This window comes from Alternaria arborescens (assembly GCF_004154835.1).
Source record: "Alternaria arborescens strain FERA 675 chromosome Unknown contig_101, whole genome shotgun sequence".
NCBI classification, from domain to species: domain Eukaryota; kingdom Fungi; phylum Ascomycota; class Dothideomycetes; order Pleosporales; family Pleosporaceae; genus Alternaria; species Alternaria arborescens.
Window position 1 is genome coordinate 17621 of NW_021167956.1, and position 12052 is coordinate 29672.

Below are 12052 nucleotides of genomic sequence, written 5' to 3' on the forward strand. Positions count from 1 at the left end.
TTCAGAAGGAAAAGAAGTAATCTAGGAACCGTGACAGGCAAGGCCAAGAACCTGAAGCAGATGTGTTGTGGTTCGGCGTTGGGGGTGTGGACACGTGTATGCACTAGGCTTTGTTCTTTTCGGGCTGTGCCCTTGGACTGCAGATATTACCAACAATTGCCGTGTGAGCACAACCTCCCAAAAAGCACTCTCGTCACCGACCAACAGCAGTTGCTATACGCGAAGGCGGGTTCTGCAAACTCGTTCCTATTGGTATCTACAGCATCCTCTGCTACTCTTTTCATAGCGCGCCCTACGCGAGGACGATCTGCTTGCTAATTGATGCTAGGGGTTGTACTTCCTGTGGAAGGACTTTGGGGTGATGATTGCCTCGTCTCTGTTACCCTGACTGCCCTGGAGTGCTCGTCATCCTTCCGCCCCTAACAGTGTAGCAAACATAAGACTATTATAGCACTCTTAGAACTATAATAGCCGCCAGAAGACGTTAGAAGCTCTCTCAACATCATAAAATTCATCGCAGTGGTTGAGATAGTGGCGCATTACACTTTTGGCACACGACGCTAGTGTTCCCACAAAGTGAATGTTTACACAGCGAGCCTGCAGCCTGTCTAGACATGTGCAAAACGTTAACAAATGTGTGAAGGGGGGTTCCCCCCGTGATTGGGTACCGACTTGTCATTGTTATCTAATTCCTCTTGATATCTATAGGAAATAATATCACCACTGACATCCTTTCACTTTTGGCATGCATTTCGCAATCAACTAAAGCCCTGGCATCTTTAAGCAACAAAAGGCTTATGCAATAGCTATTCACCCGAATCGTCCCCTCTCCAAGGCACGATGACAAGGTTGTTATTGGGCCCCAACCTGTCGGGTCCTTGAGCTGTATCTCGATGTTTCATACACAGAAGGCACATTCCTCGAGATTTGCGAGTTCAAGTCTGTACACAGTCGAGAAAGCAATTACATCCCCACTTTTAGAGATCATGCCACAGATAAAGGAGCTCAAGTGCAATTGTTTGAGCTTTTCTGCTCTCTAAACACTTCTACACTAGTTTCACTAAGCTAAATTTCATCTCGCTATAATGCGAATGATCCCTATCGAGAATAGCCGACAAGTTGGCATTCTTGTAACCTCCAGCATTTCCATCTTGATAGTCACTGTCTCGGTAGGTCTGCGCCTTGTCGCCAAAAGCATCTGGAACAGACTCGATTGCAGCGACTACTGCATTATAGCAGCCTCAGTAGGTCGTATGTCTATGTGAAAACCACATTTGTTCTGACATGTCTACTAGCTATGGAACATTGCGCTCCACGCTTGCTGCTTGACGCTGGTCACACATGGCGGCTTTGGGTTCCATATTATGGAAATTCATCAGCGCTTTGGGCCTGCGACTGTAACCTTCTTCTTCAAGGTGAGACTAATAAGTAACTATTGTTACTTCTGGAATCTCTAACCAGCTTCTTATCTTAGGGGATTGTGTCCTTCTCAGTGCTGTGGAATGCTACTGTGTGTTTCAGCAAATTGTCGGTTTTGTCAATGTATGCGGCGATAATCCCAAAGTCGTCTATGTCGAAATGGGCTCGTATTGTCGGTGCTCTGATCGTAATATGGAGTATCGCCAACATCGTCGCCGTTTTTTTAATATGCCAACCGTTCGCGAGGAATTGGGACTTTACGTTACCAGGAACTTGCGGTAGTCAACCAGCGTTTTACTTCGCAATGGGGCTCGCCAACCTCATCGCAGATGCCATGATTATTGTATTGCCAATGCCATATCTCTACAACTTGCGACTGGCTTGGCGCAAGAAGTTAGCCGCAATGGCCCTACTTAGCATTGGCATAGGGTAAGTGCCCGCTGATACGCAGCTCATCTTCTATTATCGACGCTGACGTTTGGGGCAGAACTTGGACTATCACTATATGCCGACAAGCACTGCTGCCCGGCCTAGACTTTACGGACATGACGTACAGCGGTGTGCTTGTCATAATGCTCTCTGGCCTCGAGCCGGCTGTCGCGATCGCTCTGCCGTGCATTCCCCTTACGCGACCCTTATTCGACAGATCAACCAAGACCACTCGTTCCAGCTACGCTAGCAAGCGGACTAGTTTTTTCTCGAGGAAGGGAGGCAGAACACAGGATTTCGACCCGACTGCCACGTTCTCAGAATTGGTGGGCAACCAACATACTTCTTCGCCACTTGAGCTGCAGTCTATCAAGCCTTCACAGATTGTTCGCATCTCGTCTGTTTACGAGCACCATAAACAGCAGATACCAGCGAGTCCAAACCACGCTATCACAGTTGACACGAAGTGGGAAGTAAGAAGAGACTGATCTGGGGGCTGTTGCATGCACCGGTATATAGTTCGGAAAGCAAATACAAGTGCACAGTGTATGCGCCTATTAGAACTACAACATTTCAGTCTCCCTATTGCTCCGAGATGGTTAAAGAAATATGGGAGGGTTGTGGGCAAGGCGCAGCCGTGATATCGCAACGCCAAAGCACACTTCTTAATGCATAGATGGCGTGAGTCGGTGGTCGTAGCGGCACCGCAACAACCAGATGACTAGCTTCTCCCGAGCGCGTGGGCAACTTAGTGATTAGCGGGGGCGGACAAAGACGCGGGGTCTTCGGGAGAGACTCACCCCACAACTGCTAAAGATTAGCGAGTGCCCAGGGCCTCGACTTAACTATACTTCCCTATCTGCATAACTTTTGGTATAGAAAGTGGGCAAGCGCGGATGTTCGTCCTGAAAAGTCTTACTGGCCTGCGACAGTGAGCCCGGCTAGGCGTTCCAGCACCTGCCTGAGGGCAAGCTTGTTGCGGCAGAGTTATAGCGTCCTCCTACACACGACAGTTATTTCGGAGTCATGTCTATATTTCCTTGATGTTTGTATGGCGCTGGCGGCAGTACAATAATAGATACAAAGTGGAATCGATCGGCGGCACGTCAGTCAGGACTTGTTCTCGCTGCGTGGGCATCATCCTAGAGAATACCACCGTTTAACGCATCCGTAGAGATTCAAGAGAGTATACAAACGCTGCAGAAGCCTGTAGTAGGGAGGTTCAACGCTGGGAAGAGCTACTCAAGTAGAGTAGCATGACTTCACGCTTGTGAGAATCTAGCGTGCAAGCAGGATCAAGATTAGGAGTACGGCGGAACTAGAAGAATGACAGGCTGTATGCCCATAGTGGACGCATGCAGGAGTACCGCGCAGGTTCCACATGACCAATGTACAAGAAGAGTAGACATCTTAGGAGAATGCATCGGACCCTGCTCTGCCTATGAAACCGACCCATAACTATGTTCCGAGTATTCTCCTCAAACTATTGAAGCTTATTTTATGCACCAGCATCCCTTAGTTATTTCGTGCATCAAATGCGACGATCATAGAACGACCAGGGTTCAGAGGTATCTTCTCTACAACGCGCTCTAGAAGCTAGAGTAGAGCTGATTTGGCGCCTAACGCCGTCAAGAAGTCGTCAGGCCTTTGTCAGTGCCGGCTCCCAGTGTCCTGTTACACAGTGTCAGCCCTAAGTTTTGGCTTTTCTTAGACTAAGGGCCCGCACTAACTTAACTCATCTTGTCGCGACGCCTGATAAACGCTTCCAATCTTCGGTCGTAAATGCAGAAGCTCTGTGGTGATGACTGCGGACGATCTCACGTATACGCCTGAGCGAGATTTGGATCTTTTCCTCCTGCTTCAACATATCATTTATCTCTTCCAGTGTAGGAATTGATTGGGAAAGAACGCCTATGCATTCGTTTCCGTATGTTCGTTGTCTACAGACTTTAGAGAACTCATTAATAAGCTCGGCGCTGTCTAGTATCTAGCAGAGTTAGATTTATAATAAAGGAAGATAAAGTTTCCCATACCTCATTGAGTCGAGTATGAAGTTCAGAACTTTCCGAAGACTGAGGAACAAATCTAGCACAACGCGCAAGGCCCGAGTTATTCGTCTTCATCTGTAATAAACAAGAAGCGTGGAAACGGTGGATTATGTTACTGCTAGAGGCAGGCACGCACATATGGCCGTGTAATAATGGATGAGGTAGACTGGGTCGTTTTAGATGGCTTATGTGGACGACAAAGGCTCAAGCTCTTATCAGGGCTTCAATCGGTTGGGTGTACTTCATGGTAGCCCTAGAGAGGCGGCCCGGGAAGCGGAACCGAGAGGTCGTCAAGGGTGATCATTAAACTTCAAGGACGTCCAATCAGGCAAATGGTAAACGCAGATCTTAACGATATAAGCAGAGTCTCATTCGTGCATGGCTTCAATCTGCGACTTGACTCGTTTATCGTCAAGAAGGGGGCCACAATCGGAGCTTGCCGTATCGCGCCATCTATACCTGACGGCATGCATTGTGATAGAGTTAATATTTATGCCAAGGCAGGGCAACACAAAGCTGACAGGTAACTCGGTATGATGGTCTCAATGCAGGTGTATCCTTCGAACACCTTGAATACGCTGTATGCAGCTGTAGATTTCGATCTGGCGGTATGCATAATAAATCATACTAGCTATGTCGAAATGATTTTTCCGTACCTACAGTATTTCTCAATAACGTTAAGAGTAACTTATGCCAAACTATATTATGACTGATAACATTCGCCACGCATAACATCAGCCCTAGCGAGTGAGCTACCGTAACTCTGCCGACGCTAAACTTCAGAGTATGAACGCGCAATCCCGATCTTGTACAAGCCCACCGCTGCTTTCGTATATCGAGGATCCATCAACTCGCCAAATTCGCGCCGCATGTGTGTAAGGAGCGTTATTTGACCTGCCCAGGTTGGACTAATCGCCAAGATAATGCGCGCTAGTGTGATTTATCACACAGTCAAGCCTCCTACTTACGCATGGCAGTTCGTCGTCAATTATAAAATAGTGGCCAAGAATGGCGCTGGTCTTTAACTCCTATGAGCTAGCTCATTATCACATAAAGTATTCAGTAGGTTCCTTAGCGTTATTATGACAGACGCTTTGGGCAACGAACCATCTTTGCTCCCACTACCGTGGTGGTGGGGTCCCGTCTGGTACCCGGTTTTAGACTGTCGCGGACCGAGATAGTTCAGACTGTTGGTGGCTATCCACACGTCCTCATCCCCTCTCCCACCTCCTAGAAATTTCCCCTCTCTTACTTCTGGGCTGGCGAAACCTGCAGCTGTTCATATGAGAGTTTCCAGTTCACCGATAACATGCTTAGGGCGGAGTTAGGTAAAGGCCTCATCCAGCTTATACAAACCGTTAAGACTTACTGTCTGGCGCTAGCCTAAAATTTCCCATATAAAGCGAGACTGCAGTGTCTATCTGCTTCCAACAGGAGTATGACTGTTAATCATGACGCCTAAGGTATCCTCGTCGCGTGTTTTGACTTCTCCAATCATACCGCAGCTGTGACATTCTGGAGGCGTCGGCCCGCCTGTTGTTGGCACAATGAATTGCAGGGTTTATTCGGCTAGTGTACCTCGTTGCGAAGTAACTTCAGCCTTCCAAAGTGCCAAGGAAATGCACAAAACTTAATCAGTATCACCCTTATACCCAATAGTTCGTATTATCACCTAGACAGATTTCAGTACCTGATATGCCGATGGCGAGGGGGTTCATGCTTCAGAACTGTAGGGACGTGCCTCGCAACTTAACCTTGAGCATTCAGCCGGTCAACCCGTGCCTTACGGCAACAAACGCGTCTCCCGTGCACGGGCCTCAGGGGATGTAAGTCTCCTTGTGATCCGTGCGCGTCCTCAGCGCCTTCTCCTGCCGATATGCTCACGTGCTAAGTCGAAGTATCAGCCTTACTCTCTGTAATCCTAGCACTTCTACACCGCGCGATATACTAGTGCTAAGTAGCGTCCCCAAACAATTACAAGTCCTGTGCGTGAGTCTTGAACGTCGCCTGAGCATTCGTCGCAATGTTTACACTAAATGGCCGCGTGACGAGCCAGGTCGCGTAACGAGCCACCCCACCAAGATCGGACGATCAAAAAGATGAGGTTATTGAGCCACCCACAAAAGCTATTATCGTAGAATTTTTTGGTCTATTGATATATATACGCTACTAAAGCGTTTGCACTACTTGTATCTCGCTGGCGTCTTGAGTCGGCGGGTGTGTAGGCCAAATTTGGGTGGGGAGGGCGCCCGAGGCAGACTCTCAACCACCCGACTTGATAAAGCAACAGCACAACGACGCTTTGTCGATTTTTTTGCTAGCTTAGGTAAGGCTTTTCGCTTACGCTTATTTGCTGTATCGCGACTTTTTTAAGCAGTTGCAGCTTGTTGTTGCTGCTTTTTAAGCTCCCGCGCGGCAGCTTTCTCCTCACGCTGCCGTTGCTCCTCCGCATCCTTAGCAATTTTAGCTTGCTGTCGAGCTAACTTTGCAGCTTCTTAAGAGCGCTTTTTCTCAGCTGCTTCTGCCGCTTTGATCTCTCTATCGCGAGCTTTTTGGAGTTGTAGCTCCGCGGCTTCGTCCAGTTCTGCGGCCTTGCGCGCGCGCTCGCTGGCAAGCTTCCTGGGACTGTAGAATACAGCTCCGCCGTGCCACTCATCACCTTCTCGTGTAGTCAGTGTTATAGACTTAATCAGGCGCTTTCGAATGAGGTTGAGTTCAGCCCGTAGCTCCTCGTTTTCGGCGTGGAGAATCGCGTTGTTAACCTGCAGCAAGTGCAGGCCTTAGGATAGCCGTTTAGCTTCAATTTTAGCCTTGTCAGCTACCGCAGCGTCAAAAATTTTGCGCAGCTAAGGCCAGCTATCGCCGTCGCCTTGCTCCCTAATTCCTAGGTCGTCATCTTGTTGTTGTGCGTTGTTGTTGAAGCGTTGAAGTACCCGGCTTGCGTCCATCGGCCATACGCCTGTAGCTTGAAAACTCTTCAATATGAGATCGTGGGTCATTGTAGAGCTCCAAGCCGGCCAAAAGTGACGATAGAAGTCCTGTTTGGTGATCCTTAAGAGGCCTTAGGTTCGCTAGAGGTGTTGAGTAAGCTGCTCAGTGTAGTGACTCGAAAGCGGCCCAAAGAGAACCACATCCAACGGCTGCAAGCTGTGGGTTGAATGGGGAGGATACACTATAACTATGATACGTTTGGCTTCACAAAACTCCAAAAACTCAGGCGTAACGTGGCTGCCGTGCCCGTTAAGGATAAGAAGGCGCTATTGACGGCGAGCTTTGGCTGCTGTATGACGTTCAAACACCTGTTGAAGCCAGGCAAGACCTAACTCGTTGTTAGACTATCCTAAAGCTGAGTAGGATACAAATATTTGGTGGTTTTGGGTCTCCAGAAGGTCGTGAACCTAGCTTAATTGAACCCCAGAGGTGCCCTAGTAGATAAGAGCGGGCGGCAGTGCATCTCCAGAAGCGCATACGCAAGCTAACAGCGTAATCCATTCTCTGTTACCATCCCTCATCGCCTAGGTACGCTCTCCCGCCTCCCAAACTGCCTTAGAGAAGATCCTCTTTCTGCGGTTGGCGATACCGACAAAGAAGCCCTTCTCATCCATATTGTACGTATTGCGCTCGTCAATCCCGTGTTCTACTATCTTGGAGTGCAGCAAGTTGAAGTACAACTCGTACTTATACTTGCTGTCAGCTACGTGACGCTCACGATCGATACCGGTGTCCCATTTAGTGATAAGCTTGTCGGGATGACGACGGCGAAACCGCTTAACCCAGCTATCGGAGACCTCTTACTGCGCAACAGCAGATCCGAAATTCTTCAAAACACTACCTGTAGGCGGTAGACCATCTCTTGTAGCTCTATCTATGTGACTAACAACCTCCTGCTCTTGTTGTAGGTTAAGTCGTTGTTAATTTGCTATTTTAGCTTCACGGGTGCCCTGCGAACCCTTGTGCCGCCGCGACAGCGTTGTTCGATCAACTCCAAATATTTTTAAAACTTAGCGGTACGAGAAACCATCTCCAGCCTCACGCGATTCGATATATTCAATCGCTCCTTGTATCGGGTCCATGGTTGTGGAGTTATGACGCGTTGAAGTTGGGACGACGCGCAATGTTGGGATGGTGGGGTGGCTCGTTACGCGACCTGGCTCGTCACGCGGCCATTTAGTGTAGGCCAAACACAAGTTTTTGTTCAACACGGCCCTTTGTCGGACGTCTGCGGACGACATCACCGGCGCCACAACGCAGTCTTTCTCGAACGACAGTATCGAACATTACAATTATGAGAGGCATCTTGCTGTTGCTATTCTTAATATACCAAGGCGGGCCCTGGCCTTACAGATTTCGATGATTGCCGCAGGCTAAGCGCTGTCAGGAACGTGAACCTTGTTACTAATAACGCTGTGCGATTTGACCTTCATATAAGTTGTGCTAGGATGTTGCCATCAATACAACATACACTCTCTACTAATTTCTGTGTACAATACCCGCACCTAACCGTGCGACACATATACAGGACCAATATCAATCGCGTGTGTCGGGTTTATCGCGTGATCGTGACTCTTCCCCGCTAGATGCTTAAAGGTCAGGGGCTATCGCGAGCCTTTGACCGCTCACTTTCCCCTTTTTAAGCAGATCCCAGGCTTCCTGCACTTTGTTTAACCCGCCTATGACTTGGACAGGCACCAGCTTTAGCTCCCCAGATGCGAACTCGCTTTCTAAGAAATCCCACCATACCCACTGCGTAAACTCCGCATTCCTGGGGTTAAGATAGTCGTCCACGAACTGTCTAAAGAACCCACTCACTCTAGACGACAGCTCCACACCTGCTCGCACACCCATCGTCGTGAGGAAGGAACCGCCTCCCTGGGCAGCCAAGACAACCCCAAGTAAGACCTGATCTTGGGCCGAGTCAGCAGCGGCTAGGACGGCTTCAAAACGGCCGATGTCTGCAAGCTCCTGGATTACCGTCGGTGATTCCCGGTCGACGAAGCGTGCAGCACCAAAGGATTCGACGAGCTTGGCGTTCTTGCTTGATGCAACTCCTATCACGCTGTAGCCAGCTCGAGCAGCTAACTGAGTAGCATAGGTGCCAAAGGAAGATGAAGCACCCCAGATGAGGACCTTCTTGTTCTGATTCTCCGGGTTAGGTTTTTCTGACGGCCTTTCAAGGTGCAAATGAAGGACTAGTGCACTAGCTGCACTATATAGGTTAGAGACGGAGGCTGCAGCTTCAAAAGACACTTCTCTGATCTAAAGCGTTGTATTGTCAACAGTCATCCTGGCGGAAGATTTGACCAAGCTCTTAGGGAACCACAGCTAAACAATAGACTATCTTACTTTCGCTGTTAGCTCCTGCGTGGCAAGTGCATATTTTTGGTATGCTCCGAATCGCGCGTTATTGCGGATAGTTCTACAACTGTTTGTGACCACGCGGTCCCCGAGCTTAAAGCGGATAATGTCTGTGCCGACCTTAACGATCGTGCTAGAGAAAGATACTAGACACTCTAACTTAGCATACGACCCTCGTAAGTAGAAACAGGCTGCTAGAGAATGCACTAACACCCTATGATGGTAGGGTATTTCAACGGGAAAGGAAGCGTTCCTTGTTAAATCTTGTATTCTGCTGGCTGGACAGCGACTGCTTTGACCTGCTGGAGTGTTAGTTAGTTAATAACGATGTATAGAGTGATGAACTCGGACGGTAAGTGGTGGTGTATCAGCAGTACGATTGATAGTCTCAAGCGACTCACCTCAACGAGGAGCTCCCCTGGGCCAGGTTCTGAAATGTCGGCATGGCCGATCTCGATCTGCTTCCCAACGCCCGGTAACCAGGCTGCGAAGTTTTGGTTTACCGCCATTGGAGGGCTGAGAGAGAGTTGCTTCGATCAGCACCGGCAGGGAGTAACACTTAAGTCTCATGAAAAGTGGTGTCTTCGTATAATTGGTAGGCTGATAGTCTGTAGGTGCTCACATAAGCTCAGAACGCTCGAATGCTAACCGTTTATAGTGATATTCTGCGATGAGTCCGATGCTAACCGTGCATAACAGGTCAATGCACGCTTGCCCTACCAAAACCACCACTACAACCTGAGGTGGTTGAGCATCGTATGTAAATACACATCATTGCAATATATCTTAGTGCTGTGGCTTACAGGCCTGTATATATGGTTGCTTATATACAGTACTAAGCCATAAGTCTGTTCGCGCTACACTTGTAACGGGCTGAACGCCCTTTGGACAGCTCCTCGATAGAATCTCGGTCTACTCGCAAAATCCGGGTGCTACCTCGAGCACCCGGATTCTCTGCGCATCGTCCGAACGACGCTCAGACGATGGCCGCAGGACCCAGAAGCTGCCTCGTGCACCTAGGCCATACCGGCCCGATTATTACTTAGGCAACTAGCTTGTATATAGATAACCACGTAGCTAGGAGCTTAGCTGTCACGATGTTCTATCATCACAAGGTTCTAGCCACAGACGGGTGAGCCACTAGGAACCCTTTAGGGCACTAACAGCCTACACTAGCTACAATTACGTAACATAGGTATATATTATCTCCCTAGGAGGCTTAATAGCTCCTTAAAGATTTGTCTTAATATAAGCCTATACTTATATCTTAGTGCCTGCCTAATTACTCCTTATAATTTAAATCCTTCTTACTCTTTGTTAGACAGACAGTCGTTAAGATATCTTTTTTACTATCTTTTAAACACTTTGCTGCAAGTGTTCTTATAAAAGCTGTAAGGAGATAAGCTCTTTACGCAATACACGAGGTAAGTAAGCAGCCTGTTAGGCAACTAATACGTCCTTAGACAGGGACTGCAGCGTCGCTAACTAACCTGCGATTAAGTAACAGGCCTAACGCGAAACTACTACATAAGAGGACGAGCTCCTCTAGCGTAAGACACTTAAAGGTGTTTTCTACAACAAGCCTAAGGGCTATCGCGATAAAGGCGAGGACTCCTTTAAAAGAGAAGCCTTTAACCTTAAAAACCCTCTAAGAACCTCTTAGAGCGAAGAAAGGCAGCCTTTACGCAACCTCTTACTTAACTATAGGAAGGCGCGCAGCACTTTACCTATTAGGTTGCACTAATTAGCAGCAGAGGATCTATCTCTCTACTGCACCTAGTTAGCGACAGAACTTTGTACTGCGTATATGTACTACAATAATGCTGTAGTAACTAGTACTACTATACCTTCTTATAAAGGGACAAGTAACAACAACAACAGCGCAACCTATAGCACTACTTATAAGCTGTCGCTTATTTGTACCTTAGCTGCTAGCACCTAAGATTAGGTAGCTTAGGTAACAAACGCCCTCTAGGAAGCTAAAGATAGAGGCGAACTTAAGGAGCGCCTAGCAAGACTCTGTAAGAGAGTAACTACTACTAACCTCCTCCTTATAGCTTAAGTAGTTGTTAGAGAGGTAATAGGTAAACTTAGCAGCACTACAAACAAGGCATCTAAACTACTAAAGTGTAAGGGGCTGCGCTTTGTGGAGCAATCGCGAGGTATATAAGAGGTTGTATTTAATAGAGAACTAAGCTCTTAAGCTACGCAGCTATCTATATACAATGCTAGTTGCCTAAGTAACAATTAGGCTAATAGAATCTAGGTGCTTAGGGTAGCACCTAGGTTCTGCGAGTAGACTAAGATTCTATTAAGGAGCTATCTAAAGGGCGTTTAGCCTGTTACAATACCCTCTTATTTATAGTGATACTACATCACCTCTCTAAAACCCCTCTAGGAGGCGGCCTTTGCTGTCTCGTTTAGCTTCTGTAAATGCTTCTTAACAATCTACTGCCTTAGCGTCCTTAAGTAGCTCTGCTAGTTTAAGCGTTGTTTAGTAAAACCCTTTCTACTTCACCTTGTAATATAGCTTACGCCCTCTCCCGCGGCGGCGTACCTCTTCTGCTATAATGTCTTCTATTTCTTATTTATCTTCTCTCTCTACCTGCAGCAGCTGTAGTTAATAGTCGTCCTAAACTTAGTTTAGAAGCGGGTTGTTGCTAGCAAGTTTTAACTAATTAATATAAAATATAGGGTGTAGGCTTAAGGGCGTGTCTAGTTCGACTAAGTAGCTGTTAATTACCTTTACTACTGTGTACTTAGCGTTCTTCTAGTCGAGCTTCTTTAAGCTTCGCCCTGTG

General features: G+C 47.7%; 2 protein-coding genes across 2 annotated transcripts; one reads left to right on the forward strand and one right to left on the reverse strand.

The window, feature by feature from the left end:
- Positions 1 to 1723: 1723 nt before the first annotated feature.
- Positions 1724 to 2336, forward strand: AA0111_g12745 (hypothetical protein; the record flags this gene model as incomplete). Its single annotated transcript, XM_028646762.1, has 2 exons — positions 1724 to 1848; positions 1907 to 2336. 2 exons carry the CDS (start codon positions 1724 to 1726, stop codon positions 2334 to 2336), a joined length of 555 nt encoding a protein of 184 aa, XP_028499655.1.
- A 7172-nt stretch (positions 2337 to 9508) lies between these two features.
- On the reverse strand, positions 9509 to 9760 carry AA0111_g12746 (hypothetical protein; the record flags this gene model as incomplete). Its single annotated transcript, XM_028646763.1, has 2 exons — positions 9509 to 9553; positions 9653 to 9760. 2 exons carry the CDS (start codon positions 9758 to 9760, stop codon positions 9509 to 9511), a joined length of 153 nt encoding a protein of 50 aa, XP_028499654.1.
- Positions 9761 to 12052: the final 2292 nt, after the last annotated feature.